General features: G+C 45.3%; 1 protein-coding gene across 1 annotated transcript in view; it reads left to right on the plus strand.

The window, feature by feature from the left end:
• Window positions 1-380: 380 nt before the first annotated feature.
• The window catches only part of LOC134397443 (calpain-2 catalytic subunit), a 51,166-nt gene continuing 38,486 nt past the window's right edge, over window positions 381-13,060 (plus strand). The window contains exons 1-2 of the mRNA XM_063124112.1: window positions 381-803; window positions 5,904-5,973. Coding sequence (XP_062980182.1) covers window positions 567-803; window positions 5,904-5,973 — 307 coding nt within the window. The 5' untranslated portion in view covers window positions 381-566. The remainder of the gene's footprint in view (window positions 804-5,903; window positions 5,974-13,060) is intronic.

Consider the following 13,060-nt stretch of genomic DNA (forward strand, 5'->3'; position numbering starts at 1 on the left):
GGGGGTCCTACAACTCCCAGCATGCCCTCAGCATCCTCCAGCCAGAAAAAAAATCCCAGCATTCCCCAGCCGATACTGTTGGGCTTTTTCTGTTTAAACATGGCTAGGATTGCGCCCTTATGTGCTTTCCCTCCTCGCGAGGCAACAAATAAATAATGGGGGGGGGGATCAGGATCAGGGAAACAGCGCTGCGTGGAAAAGCTTAACGCTGCTCCCCGTCACCCATCCCCGAACCGAATCGTTGGAAGGGCTGCGGTCCGGAGCGATCCGCCCCGTCTACACTGGGCCCCGACAGCTCCGTAGCTCGAGCGGGGGACAGCAGCTGGCTGGCTGCTCCTCTTCTGCAGCCTGAACCTTGCAGGCCGGCGTGGCCACACCCCGAGCGAGGCTCTTTCCCCGCTCTTTGCGATGAATCACCGGCAGCCCGCTTGGCTCTGCATGAAACCCCGGTCGCCGTTCGCCCGAGGTTTCGCGTGTCTCTTCGCTGACGAACAGGAAGGCTGGCATTTTGATGTCAGCCTCTGGCGAGGCGGCAGCAGGAGAAGGCGAACGCGGCGGCAGCAGCCATGTCTGGGATCGCCGCTAAACTAGCCAAAGACCGGGAGGTCGCCAAAGGGCTGGGCTCCAACGCCAAGGCCGTGAAATACCTAAATCAGGACTTTCGGGTGCTGAGGGACGAGTGCTTGGAGGCGGGGAAGCTGTTCCAGGACCCCTCCTTCCCCGCGGCTGCCTCTTCCCTGGGCTACAATGAACTGGGACCAAACTCGTACAAAACGAAAGGCATCGTCTGGAAGAGACCGACGGTAGGACGTCAGGCAGGGGCCCTCGCCCAGGCCTCCGCCGGGGGTGGGAGGGGTCGGCCAGAGAGAAGGACGGAGGGGACGCGAGGAGGTCGGTTCGGTGCTGAGCCTGCGGTTCCCTCATTCGGTTTGGGATGGGAGGAGAACAGAGAAGAGGGGGGTGTAAACGGCTAAGTTAAATCTGAATTCAAAACTGGAGTCAGTGGATTGTTGGGTTTTGGGTTTGGGTTTTTACGAACTGTGGATGAACTTTTCCTTTATTAGAAGCCCTGAATTCCTGAGTCAAATGACTTCTCTCCCTACTACCCCGCCCCACTTCATTGCCAAAGATCAGATCGGATGCCTTGTTTTTGGCCAGCCTTCGAATGAATTCAGCCTCTGAATTTTGCCAGATGTTTGAATCTTGGGCAGGGCAGCCCATCGCAAGTGAAAAAGAGAGGAAAAGAAAAAGTTCTACTACTCAAGATCATTCTGTGCAGATCAGAATTTGTTTGGTTATTTATTGGCAATGTTTATATGCCTCCCAAAAAACAAGTTCACAGGGTTTAAATAAAATATTTGAAATTCAGTTAGAACCATAAAAATAGGGGTGTATAATGAAAGGCTCATGATCATGCTTTAGCCAGGTCCTTCTAACTGAGGCAAAGGAGGGTGGGGGCATAGAAGCTTGTTCACTTGCTTCTATGTACACGGGGACAAGGTAAGTGGTACTGGCTCCTGCAGGATGCTGTGGAGCCATGACACCTTACCAAGCGGTAAGACCATTTTTTCAACATTAAGACCCCCACACAATCTCGAAATATTCTTGTCGCTCTGTACAAGGAAGGGAAGTTAACATGCCTGCAACCGGACATGCCAATGGGTAGAACATCCCATCTGCCCAAATACAACAGTACTTAAGAACATAAATAGTGCCCTGCTGGATCAGACCGAGGGTCCATCTAGTCCAGCACTCTGTTCACACAGTGGCCAACCAGCTCTTGACCAGGGAGAAACAAAGCAGGACACAGTGCAACAGCACTCTCCCACCCATCTTCCCCAGCAACTGGCGTACGTAGGCTTACTGCCTCAGATACTGGAGGTAGCACATAGTCATCAGGGCTAGTTGCCACTGATACTTGAGAGGTTTGGCAAGATACCAATCGAGCCTAGAGGTCCTACTTTGCATGCAGAAGAGAGGGCAGGAAAAACTCCTTCCTAGAGCCCTAGAGAGCCACTGCTGCCGGTCAGTGTCAACAGTACTGGCCTAAATGGACCAATGGTCTGGCTATGTATAAGGCTGCTTCCTAGCCTTCCTCAACCTGGCAGGCCTTCCAGACATTTTGGAATATGAACCCCATCAGCCCCAGTCATCATGACCAAGAGTGAGGGATTATGGGACCTGTAGTCCAGTCACAACATCTGGAAGACGTCATGTTGGGGAAGTCAGTACTAATCCTATAGATTCAATGTGATTGTCTGGTTTTGATTCATTCAAGCTCAATCCACAACTATCTGTGTGTATTTTAAGTTTTGGCAAAGAAAGTTGTAGGAATTTAGTAAATATGCCGAGTCTGAAAGTACAAAGGCAGAAAGATCAAGTGAGATGGAATGGATAAATAGTAGTTTGAATTCTGAAGTTCATTTTGGATGGCTTTAAAAGGAGGCTAAAGTCTATCAGTGGAGAAGGGCTACTTGTCCTGATGCCTCTATGCTACCTCCGGTATCTCAGGCAGTGCCTGTGAACACCAGTTGCTGGGTAACATGGCAGGATGGTGCTGTGGCACTCATGTCCTGCTGGTGGGTTCCCCATGGGCAACTGTTTGGCCCCTGTATGAACAGGATGCTGGACTAGATGGACCCTTGGACTGATCCAGCATGGCTCCTCTTATGCTCTTAAGAAATTCTTAATTTCCATCTTATTTGCAGTGTGTTACCCAGCAACTGTTGTCCACAGGCATACTGCTTCTGATACTAGGGGTAGCATAGAGGCATCAGGACTAGTTAACCTTTTCTGCCAGAGCAAGTCTAGTGCCATGCTAGCTGGGGATGATGGGAGTTGTTTTCCAACCCATTTGAAGGGTGCCAAGTTGGGACAGGCTGGTCTATATGTTACACTTGCCATGGGGATGCCACTGAAAACAGTTTCTCTGCTGTAAGAAGAGCTGTTAATGGGAATTACCATCATGTTGAGAGTCTCTGTGCCTTGGCTGGATGATCCATGCAGCCATTGTCAAGAGACCTCATTTGATGATTAACACAATATTAAGGTCTTCTGATGTTATGGCTGGGGCAGGTGTTGTTTTTGGTGACATTCCCATGGTATAGTGAGCAGGTGAAGTCCTGGGTTTAATTCTCATCGAACAGTGACCTTGCATAATTTGGTTCTATTCATCCGATGGGTGTAGATAGTGAGCCCTATTCAGGCACTACACCCTCCCTGCATTCCACAACCTATCCCTGCATTGTGAAATATTCTTCTTTTTTGTTTTCAGAAGTGAGAATAAATCATACAGCCGCACCTACTTCTTCTTGCTTTTTCCTTATATTAGTCCACGAGCCGTGAATCTGTGGCCCTCCAGATGTGGTTGGACTCCAGCTCCCATCAGTCCCAGCTGCCATGGCCAATGGTTGGGAATTATGGGAGCTGGAGTCCAACATCTAAAGGACCACAGATTCCCACTCTTCCAATTAGGCTCCATGCCACCCTTCGCTGTCTTGGCATTCGGTTGTTTTCTCTAGTTGCATTTAGAGTGCAGCCCTATGGGTTGTGCTCTCAATTGACAGAGGGCTCCTGGTTCAGAGTACTCTTGCTGGGCAGGGCCAGAGGAGGACAGAGGTGTTTTCGTGAGCCTTCCACCATTTAAAGTACAGGCTAGTCTACCTGACTTTGCTTTCAGTGGGTGGGGAGGGGACAGGGGAGGCCATAGGATGCTGTGTATGCCAGCCTCCCCTCTTCGCCCACCAGCATGCCGCTTTAGCTTCCTCTCCAACTTCTCTTAGAAGTGACCTCGTAAGAGAAGCTTTCTCTGGCAGCTGAGAAGGAGGGAGAGGGAAGACCTATGACTGCATCTCATCCTCCATGCTTGTAGCTCCAGACACCCTCTAGGGACCATAGGATTGCTCTCTTGCTGATGCATCTCATCTGCATCCATTTAGTCCCCAGACTTTGCAGGAGCAGATATCAAAGCAGCTGTGTAGATGTTTACATCCTTTGTTTACAAGGCAGAAAGCCCATTTCCCTTGTGATGTAGCTCCCAATTGAACAAAAGGGATCATTTAAATAAATAAATAATCATTTGGCTCAGCATTTACAGAAGCTTTCAAACAGTGCCAGGAGCACGTGGGAGTGGGGGGAGATACGCATTCTTGAGAGAAGCCGGCCAGATCCCAGAACCCTGTCAATATGTTCTTTGAAAACAGGGAGGCAGCTGAGGAAAGTGGAGGCCTCTGTTTATTCAAGGCAGTGGACTGAAAGAGCCTGTACAAAGTTTCCTTTGCTGCATGCTTTGCATAAGGGCAGGGTGTTCACATTTCAGTTGGGTAAATCCAGAAAAATCTGCTTGGGTTTCCAACAAACAGCATAGTACTATAAAACTCAAAATAGAGAATAAGACCATGTGGGTCCATAGTCAATCCTTCTATTTCTGATGTTCAAGTGTGTGTGCCGTTGCATAGCCAAAATTTCTGCATAGCCAAAATGGCACCATCCCTCCCCCTGCAAGAAGGAAGCACAGGTTTGCAAAAGTACAAAAATCTTTAGGGGGGAAATCTAGAGGAGGCACACACACACCCAAAAAAACCAACCCAGTAAGGACAGTGTGCATGAATGCTGATGGGGAGTTGGAACAAAAACTGGGCAGGAAGGAGGAGAAATTGAATGGAGTATTCTGGAAGAAGGCACTGAACACTCTATACTGCAAAACTCTGTTGCAGGTCCCAGTTATATGCTTAATGGCCATGAAGAGAGAGGAAAATATGGGAAAGTAAAAAGTCTATGGAAAAAAGGTATCCCTCTCTCCCCTTGGCTCCCAGCATTGTCCGTCGGTGGAACAAATGGAGGGGAACATCTCCCATGCTGTCTCCATCCATGATCCCAATCAAGATATTTTTTTTAAAAAAAACCAAAATTCTGGAGTAGGGAAAGGGTTAGGTTGCAGCATAAAATTCCACGAGAAACTGTTTCCCATCTACCCCTCTCCCACTTACCCTCAAGATTCTGAAATAAGCAGTTTACAACAAATATTTAGAGGGTTGTAGGAGTTCTAACTTCTTACTAAGTTTTACAACTCTTCTATTGGCAACTGTTTATGTGGTTTAGGTGCTTTCAGCTCAAGGGCCAAATTCCATGTCAGACAAAACTGGAGCTGCGTTCTAGTCCAAAGGCAAAACGGGCCAAAAATACCAGCATATTTTATCTTAAAATCTCTTTCTGCTCGTAACTAAGCTAGTAACTCTTCTGGCTAGTGGAGGCATGGCAACTTTTTAGAATTGAGGGGAAACCTGGAACAAAACTCATGAAGCCACCAAACAATTGGTGGTTTTGGGAATGTAGGGTGACCATAAGAAAAGGAGGACAGGGCTCCTGTATCTTTAACAATTGTATAGAAAAGGGAATTTCAGCAGGTGTCATTTGTAGGCATGCAGCACCTGGTGAAATTCCCTCTTCATCCCAATAGTTAAAGCTGCAGGAGCCCTGTTCTCTTTTCTATCTGGTCAAGAGGGCAGGGCTCCTGCATCTTTAACTGTTGGGATGAAGGGGTGATTTCACCAGGTGCTGCATGCATACAAATGACACCTGCTGAAATCCCCTTTTCAGTACAACTGTTAAAGATACAGGGGCCCTGTCCTCCTTTCCATATGGTCACCCTAGGGAATGGGGTGGAGCTAAGGGGGAGAGTTGAGGCCTTCTTTGGTACCATGGAGTGCTGGATTTGAACCACCAGAAGACCAGATTTGCCCCCGGCCCAAGCTGGAAGTCCTACGCCCCTGTTTTATGTTTTATGATGATGAAACGTGATCTCAGTGCTCCATACATGCACTGATACCAGGGTGACTATTGGAAACCTACCTGGAATGTCCATGTGTTTAAATAAAATATATTTCTCCTCCCTTTTTTGCCAGGAGTTGTGTTCCAACCCTCAGTTTATTGTCGGAGGTGCCACTCGGACAGATATCTGCCAAGGAGCTTTAGGTAAGACCGGGATTGTATGTTTCACTTCCTTGTTGGAAACACTTTTAACACGATGTCCGCACTGTTTCAGTATTGTTCTCCTTGTGTCTGATGTGTTCCGTTCTGTGCCAGATGTTTTCCAAATTGTTGACTGCCTTTAATGGAGTGTTCCTTATCCTGTGCCATTGTCACTGTTGTTGATTGTGACTGGAGAGCTGCTAATGCATACAGTGGTTCTTTCAGTGCTAGTGAGAAAACCCTTCCTTTTTGAGGGATGGGGGAACATTACGTTCTAATGGAAATTGGCTTCTTACACTGCAGCTTATCATTTGGAAAAGCTTTTAATGTGTAGGTTGCAACTTATATTGCTTTTTGTTGATGTTGCTTTAATGTATTGATTGCCTTCATCTACTGGAGTGGGAACTTTTAGCCTTTTCGAAGGTGATATTGATTTCTTTTTCCCTTTTAGCTGCTACGGATGAAACACAGTTAATCCTGTGCAGTGCAATACTTTATGTATTTACTCAGAAGTAAGTCCCACTGTGTTGAATGGGGCTTACTCTGTAGTAAATGTGTGTTAGGATTGCGTATTTTTAGAATCTTTAATCAATCGAGGATGGTGGCTCCAATGTCAGTGGGGAGGTGAATTTGCTCCGAGTTTCATTTTGAGTTCTGAGTGAAACCCAGAGTGGATTCACCACCCCATGGACATCAGAGCCACCAGCCTCCACTGTCTTCACTACTTAGCTCAGGACCCTCCCACTCCATTTTACACCTCGCTTTATTGGAGCGGCTGCCATTATCTCATAAGAACGTAAAAACATGAAGCCCCCTCTGGACTATCCAGAGGTGGTGCCGGAGGCCTTTGGGGTGCCTTAAGGTTCTATTTGTTCCCCATGCTTTTTAACATCTACACGAAAACATTGGGGAAGGTTTGGGCTAATATGACATCAAAAAGTGGGTAACAATGAGCGCCACCTCTCTTTTTCAGCTTTGGATCAGATGAGTAAACAAGGTGAAGCTTGTTTGGGAGGTCTGCTGATGAGGACAGAGGGCTGCAACTGGTTTTTGATGGTATTGCACTTCACCTGAAAGACCACATTTATTTCTTGGGGGTTCTCCTGGGCTTGATGTTATCTGTGGAGGCCCAGGTGGTGTTGGCGACTAGGAATACCATGTATTTGTGTTTTTAACCTGTTGGCTGTTTTATTATGAACCGCCCAGAGATCTTCGGCTATTGGGCGGTATAAAAATGTAATAAATAAATAAATAGGAACACAAAAAGAGCCATGCTGGATCAGACCGAGGGTCCAGCACTTTGTTCATGCAGTGGCCAACCAGCTGTCAATGAGGAACTCATAAGCAGGACACGGGTGCTACAGCACCCTCCCACCCATGTCCCACAGTAGATGGTGCCTTTTTCCAGTTTAGGTTGGTTTGCCAGCTGTGAACCCATCTGCAGAAAGTGGACCTTGCCACAGTCACATATGTCCTGGTTACATCCTGACTAGACTACTGTAATGCACGCTACATGGAGCTGCTTTTGAAGACAGTTCCAATACTTGAACTGGTAAAGAATGCAACTAATAAGGTTGCTTGTGGAGGGGAAAGCATTCAGAGCATATAACACCAATACTGTGTCAACTGCATTGTCTGCCTGTTTGTTTCCAGGCTCAATTTTAATTGCTGGTGTTTAAAGCCCTAAATGGTTAAGGACCTGGTTATTTGAAGGTCCACCTGCACCCATTACAAACCTGCCAGGCCTTAAGATCACCTTCTGCTTGTAAGGCTGCTGACAAAATACATCAGACTGGTGGACACAAAAGACAAGGCCTTTACAATAGCAGCACCATATGTTTGGAACTCTCTCCCCAAATAAGTACATATGGCCCCATCTTAGTTAGTTTTTAAATGGATCTTAACAATTGTTAAAAGTGTTGCAAATAAACTGCTGCTGTTCTTAGTTTTTGTCATGGAATTGTTTTATTTGTATTTTTAAAATTGCTTTATAATTTTAGAGAGCAATCCTATGAGCTCCAAGTTGATCATAGCTGTTATCACCATGTCATGAGCTCTAAGTGTGCATGACGTGAAGCCAGAGAGATATAGCTGCATGCCGTATTGTCTGGCTTGTGGGTTTATATATTGGCCATGGAGTGCTGTGACTGGGTGTGGAATTATAGCATATCTGATCTTTGTCATGGCGACATGGGCAGTGCTGTCATTGGTTTAGGGGCAGCTATTTTTAAAATGTTTCCCTTCTATTGAAGTCGGTGGGGGATTTCTTGGGCTGGCTTTGGGGCTGGTGTAAACTTCCACCATCATTGGGTGTGTGGCTGTGGTCTGGAGGAGTCTATAGTATGGTGTAAGTGTACTCTTCAGCAATGCCACCCGTTTCAAATCAACAACCCTACAGAGAGACAGCATTAATGGGTCTACATCAAGCTGGAGAGCAGTAACCAGTGGGTACCACAGAGTTCTGTCTTGGGGCCAGTATTATTCAACGTTTTTATTAATGACCTTGATGATGGGATTGATGGGTTTCTTATCAAATTTGTGGATGACACAAAACTGGGAGGTCTATCCAACATCCATGATGATGGAATGAGACTGCAGTCTGATTTGGACAGGTTGGAAGACTGGGTTGAGAGGAACAAGATGTCCTTTAACAGGCAGAAATGTAAGGCATTACACTTAGGGAGGGAAAATTTTGGATACACACACAAGATGGGGGATTCATGGGTTGGGAGCACTACATCAGAGAAGGATTTGGGTGTGGTTGTCGACAGCAAGCTGAACATGAGTCAGCAGTGCGAGACAGCTGCTAGAAGGGCCAATGCAGTTTTGGGCTGCTTTAGAAGAAGCATTGTATCAAAGACGTGTGAAGTCCTTATTCTTTTCTAATTGGCACTAGTGAGACCACACCTGCAATATTGTGTATGATTCAGGGCACCACATTTCCAGTAGGACTTTGACAGGTTAGAACAGGTTCAGAGGAGGGCAACGAAGATGATACAGGGACTTGAGAGCAGGCCCTATGAGGACAGGCTGAAAGAACTTGGGGTGTTCATTCTGGAGAAAAGGAGACTGAGGGGAGACATGTTAATAGGTACATAAAAGGGTGCAACAGGGAAGATGGTCAAGAACTATTTCCCATTGCCACAGAAATTAGGACACGAAATAATGGGTAGAGGATACAGCTACCTTCAATTTCAATTAAACTTCCTGACAGTAAGATTTGTACAACAGTGGAACAGTCTACTTATGGAGGTTGTGGGTTCTCCATCTCTGGGGGGTTATAAGAACAGGTTGGACAGCCATATCTCATGGATGGTTTAATTGGTTTTCCTAAACATTTCAGAGGTTTGGACTAGATCTTGTGGTCCCTTCCAACTCCACAGTTCTATGGATCTATGAACCCTGCCCCATTTTAGCCATTCCTATGGTGTATTGTTGATGGCAGAACAGCTACAACCATGGAGTGTTCCACTGACGTATTTGGTGAGCTCAGCTGGTGTACCTGCCACAACAGGAGCCTATCTGGTGATCCGCTCCTGCCAAATCCTATTTCCCTTTAGCCACCACATCTTGAATATAGGATTGCTCTACAAGTCACCTATTGAAATCAGCGGAATGTAGGGGGCAATCCTATGCATGTTTAGACAGAAAAAAAGTCCTATAGCTCCCAGCATTCTTCAGCCAGTCTTTTTTCCCCCTGTGACCTTGATCTATCATGTTTAGACAGAAAAAAGTCCGACAACTTCCAGCATTCCTCAGCCAGCATGGCTGGCTGGAGCATGCTGGGAGTTGGGGGGTTTTTTCTGTCTAAGCAAGCATAGGATTGCACCGTAAATATATTTAACCTGCCCATTGATAGTTTGGGGAAGAATAGTGGAGAACTCCTGATCCATTAAATGAGAATAGTAATATGCTATTCACAAGACAAATGGGGGAGAATTATAAGCATTCTTATATTTTTCACATGTACTTTCTTTTTTTGGGTGGCTGCAAATGTGTGTTGTTGTTGTTGTTGTTTGTTAGAACCCTGCTTTGAGGATTCTGGATTAACCAGATCCATCTCAGTGATGATTACAAAAAAGGCCCTTCTTACTGATGAGTGGAAATTCACGGATGCTCTTCTGCTTCATCGGAGTTTTCCATGTTCAGGCTTTTGCTACCTGTGAGTCAGGGAAGCTCTGAAAAACGTCTCTGTCTTCAGATGGTTACCGTTAACCAATCCTGCTGGATGTGAGCCAGTATCTGCTCTGTTTGCATGCCAGTTGGTTCCCTACCTTGCCATGAATGCTGTGTTTAGCAAGCACAGACACACACAAACACAACTCCATTGAATTAAAAAGTCCATGGAAAAAGTTCAGTATTTCAAATTCAATAAAAGTGACTTTGTCACAGTCAATTTTTTGATGATGCTAGTTGCAAGCTAACAAATCCCACTACTGCAGCCTCCCAGATGTGTTAAACTACAGTTCCTATCATCCCTGTCTGTTGACTCTGCTGGCAGGGGCTAATAGGAATTGTAGTTGGGGAAGGCTGCAATAGTGCATCAAAGCAACTAGAGATTGTTTGTGGTTAACAAACCATAGCTCATTAGTACAGCTGAGTACAGACAATACGATAACCCACATTTCAACAACATCCATGGTTCAACAACAAACCACACTCAACCCATACTTAATCCTTGAGTGTGGGTTATCATGTTATGTGAACCAAGTGTCAACAATACTGGGCTAGATGGGTCAATGGTCTGACTTAAGTAGAAGGCAGCTTCCTGTGTTCCAGTCTTGAATGTCAGTGCTGAGCAGGTCAGAGTGGGTCCAGCAGTCTAGGGTGACCATATGAAAAGGAGGACAGGGCTCCTCTGTCTTTAAGAGTTGCATAGAAAAGGGAATTTCAGCAGGTATTATTTGTATATATGAAGAACCTGGTAAAATTGCTTCTTCATTACAGTAGTTAAAGCTGCAGGAGCCCTGCCCTCTTTTGTATCTGGTCACTCTGGGCAGGGCTCTTGCAGCTTTAACTGTTGTGATGAAGAGAGAACTTTACCAGGTGCTGCATGCATCCAAATGACACGTGCTGAAGTTCCCTTTTCTATGCAACTGTTAAAGATACAGGAGCCCTCCTTTCCATATGGTCACCCTACCCATCACTTACAGTGCAGGTGCTGTCCATATGCCCATAGTGGCATACACTGCCATGAGCCAGTGGACTGCTTGGCTTGTGCAACTGTACAGTGGCTTCACCTGCACCTTGCACTCTTCCTCATTAGTTTCTGCTCAACAGTGATAGTTGGAAAGCACATAGCTCTTTCTGTCTTCCTCAGCCATCATTCTACAGTGGCCGGTAGAAACTGCAATGTGCAATTCTGCCTCAACTTTCTAAAAATTGTGATTGTTTTCCTTCTGTTTTCCTGCTAAGAAATCCAGTTTTCCTAAGTATTTGGTCAGAAACCAGTATTTTTATAGAAGACATGCACTTGACACTAGACTTTCCTTCCCCATTACTCTCTGTAGCAGGGGTAGGCAACCTTTTGGGGACATGGGCACGTTTGGCAATTTTAGAAACTGTCCTGGGTACCACCCACAACAACAACACAAAATGGCTGCCATTGAAGGCATAGCAAAGGACAAGTATCCTGCCCAAAAGTCTGAGACCAAACACACTAAAGTCCTCTGAACCCAGTTTTCAGTACCAATTCGCAGTGATCCCAGCTGCCAGTTAGAAAATGTGTTATTGTTTTTGTTGGTTTTAAAGTGGGAGAGGTAGGGCACCATCCTCTTTCCTTTGCCAATATATAGGGCAGGATACTGCTCTGATATAGTATGGTATTTCCATGGAGGGGGGGAAAGCTTGATTTCAGCGAAGGCAAAATTAGAAATGGCACAAGAAGATGACACTTGAAAGAAAACAAGAGATGTTTTTTAAGAAGCAAAATCAATAGAAGCAATTGGCAAAGCTCAACTGCTTCCATCTATATACATATTAGACTGTTCCACCTCAAATCCTTCAGCAGGATAAGGGGTGGGGGGGGAATGAATTTATGTATTGCAAGCAGGGATGGTGCTGTCAACTCCCCACCCTACTGCCCCCCTGCTGCCAAAAATGTTACATTTGTACACAGCCTTAGCAAGTAAAATGGGAGATCCTCACAGCAGGGTAACACACTGCTGTAGAAAGACACATATATGAATTTTTATTATACTTTTTTTTTTCTGGGAAGGAGAAATCTGCCACCAAAATCAGAGGGGAAGCACCGAACTATTTAAAGGTCATTGCTATGATACCATGGCAACATCCTTTGAAAAATATATAAATATTGAACATGCTTCCTCTTTGCGAAAACCATTGTTTCTTCTGCTACAATGACTCACTGCACTCAGTGAGTTTTGTAGCCACATTTCACTGTGTAACTGAATATATGTATCTCTACCTATAAAGCGGAAAGTATGTGTGTCACGTATGTGCCAAAATATTTACCCACTTCCACATATGGTACTGCCTTAATTCTGTTCACCCAGACAGATCTTTGTGTACATGGATCAGGAAAAATCTAAAACCATGAATTTGGGGTTTTTAAGTATTTTTAAAGAATTTAATAAAAACTTAGGCTTATGCCTACAACTCCCAGCATGCCTTGGGTGGGAGGGAAGTTTTATCAGGGTTTGGCAGCCATCATCTGGAAATAGCTCACCATCCTGGGCCTGAAGGGAGAGCACCTGGAGATAGTAAAGAAACTAATTTAATTTGTTTTAAAGTTACCTCACGGGCCTAGGACTGGCCTACCTTGCAGGTTGTGAGAGTAAGAGAGGAAAAAAGAAATGAATTTAATTTGTTTAAAGGTTAACTCAGAGGCCTAGCACCAGCCTGCTACTTTAAGATGATTACCTCACATATATCTTATGGGACCCAGGCAATGCCAGGTAGAAACTTGAAATTTGGCACACTGATAGGTTTGGCTGTACAATGTACCAGAAAAATCTAAAAACATGAAATTTTGGATTTAAAATATTTTTAAAGAATTTAATAAAATCTGAGTCTTATGCAACTCCCAGCATGCCTTGGGTAGAACTCCCAAGAGCCTTCTCTTGCCACC

This window comes from Elgaria multicarinata, chromosome 4 (assembly GCF_023053635.1).
Source record: "Elgaria multicarinata webbii isolate HBS135686 ecotype San Diego chromosome 4, rElgMul1.1.pri, whole genome shotgun sequence".
In the NCBI taxonomy this organism is placed as follows: Eukaryota; Metazoa; Chordata; class Lepidosauria; order Squamata; family Anguidae; genus Elgaria; species Elgaria multicarinata.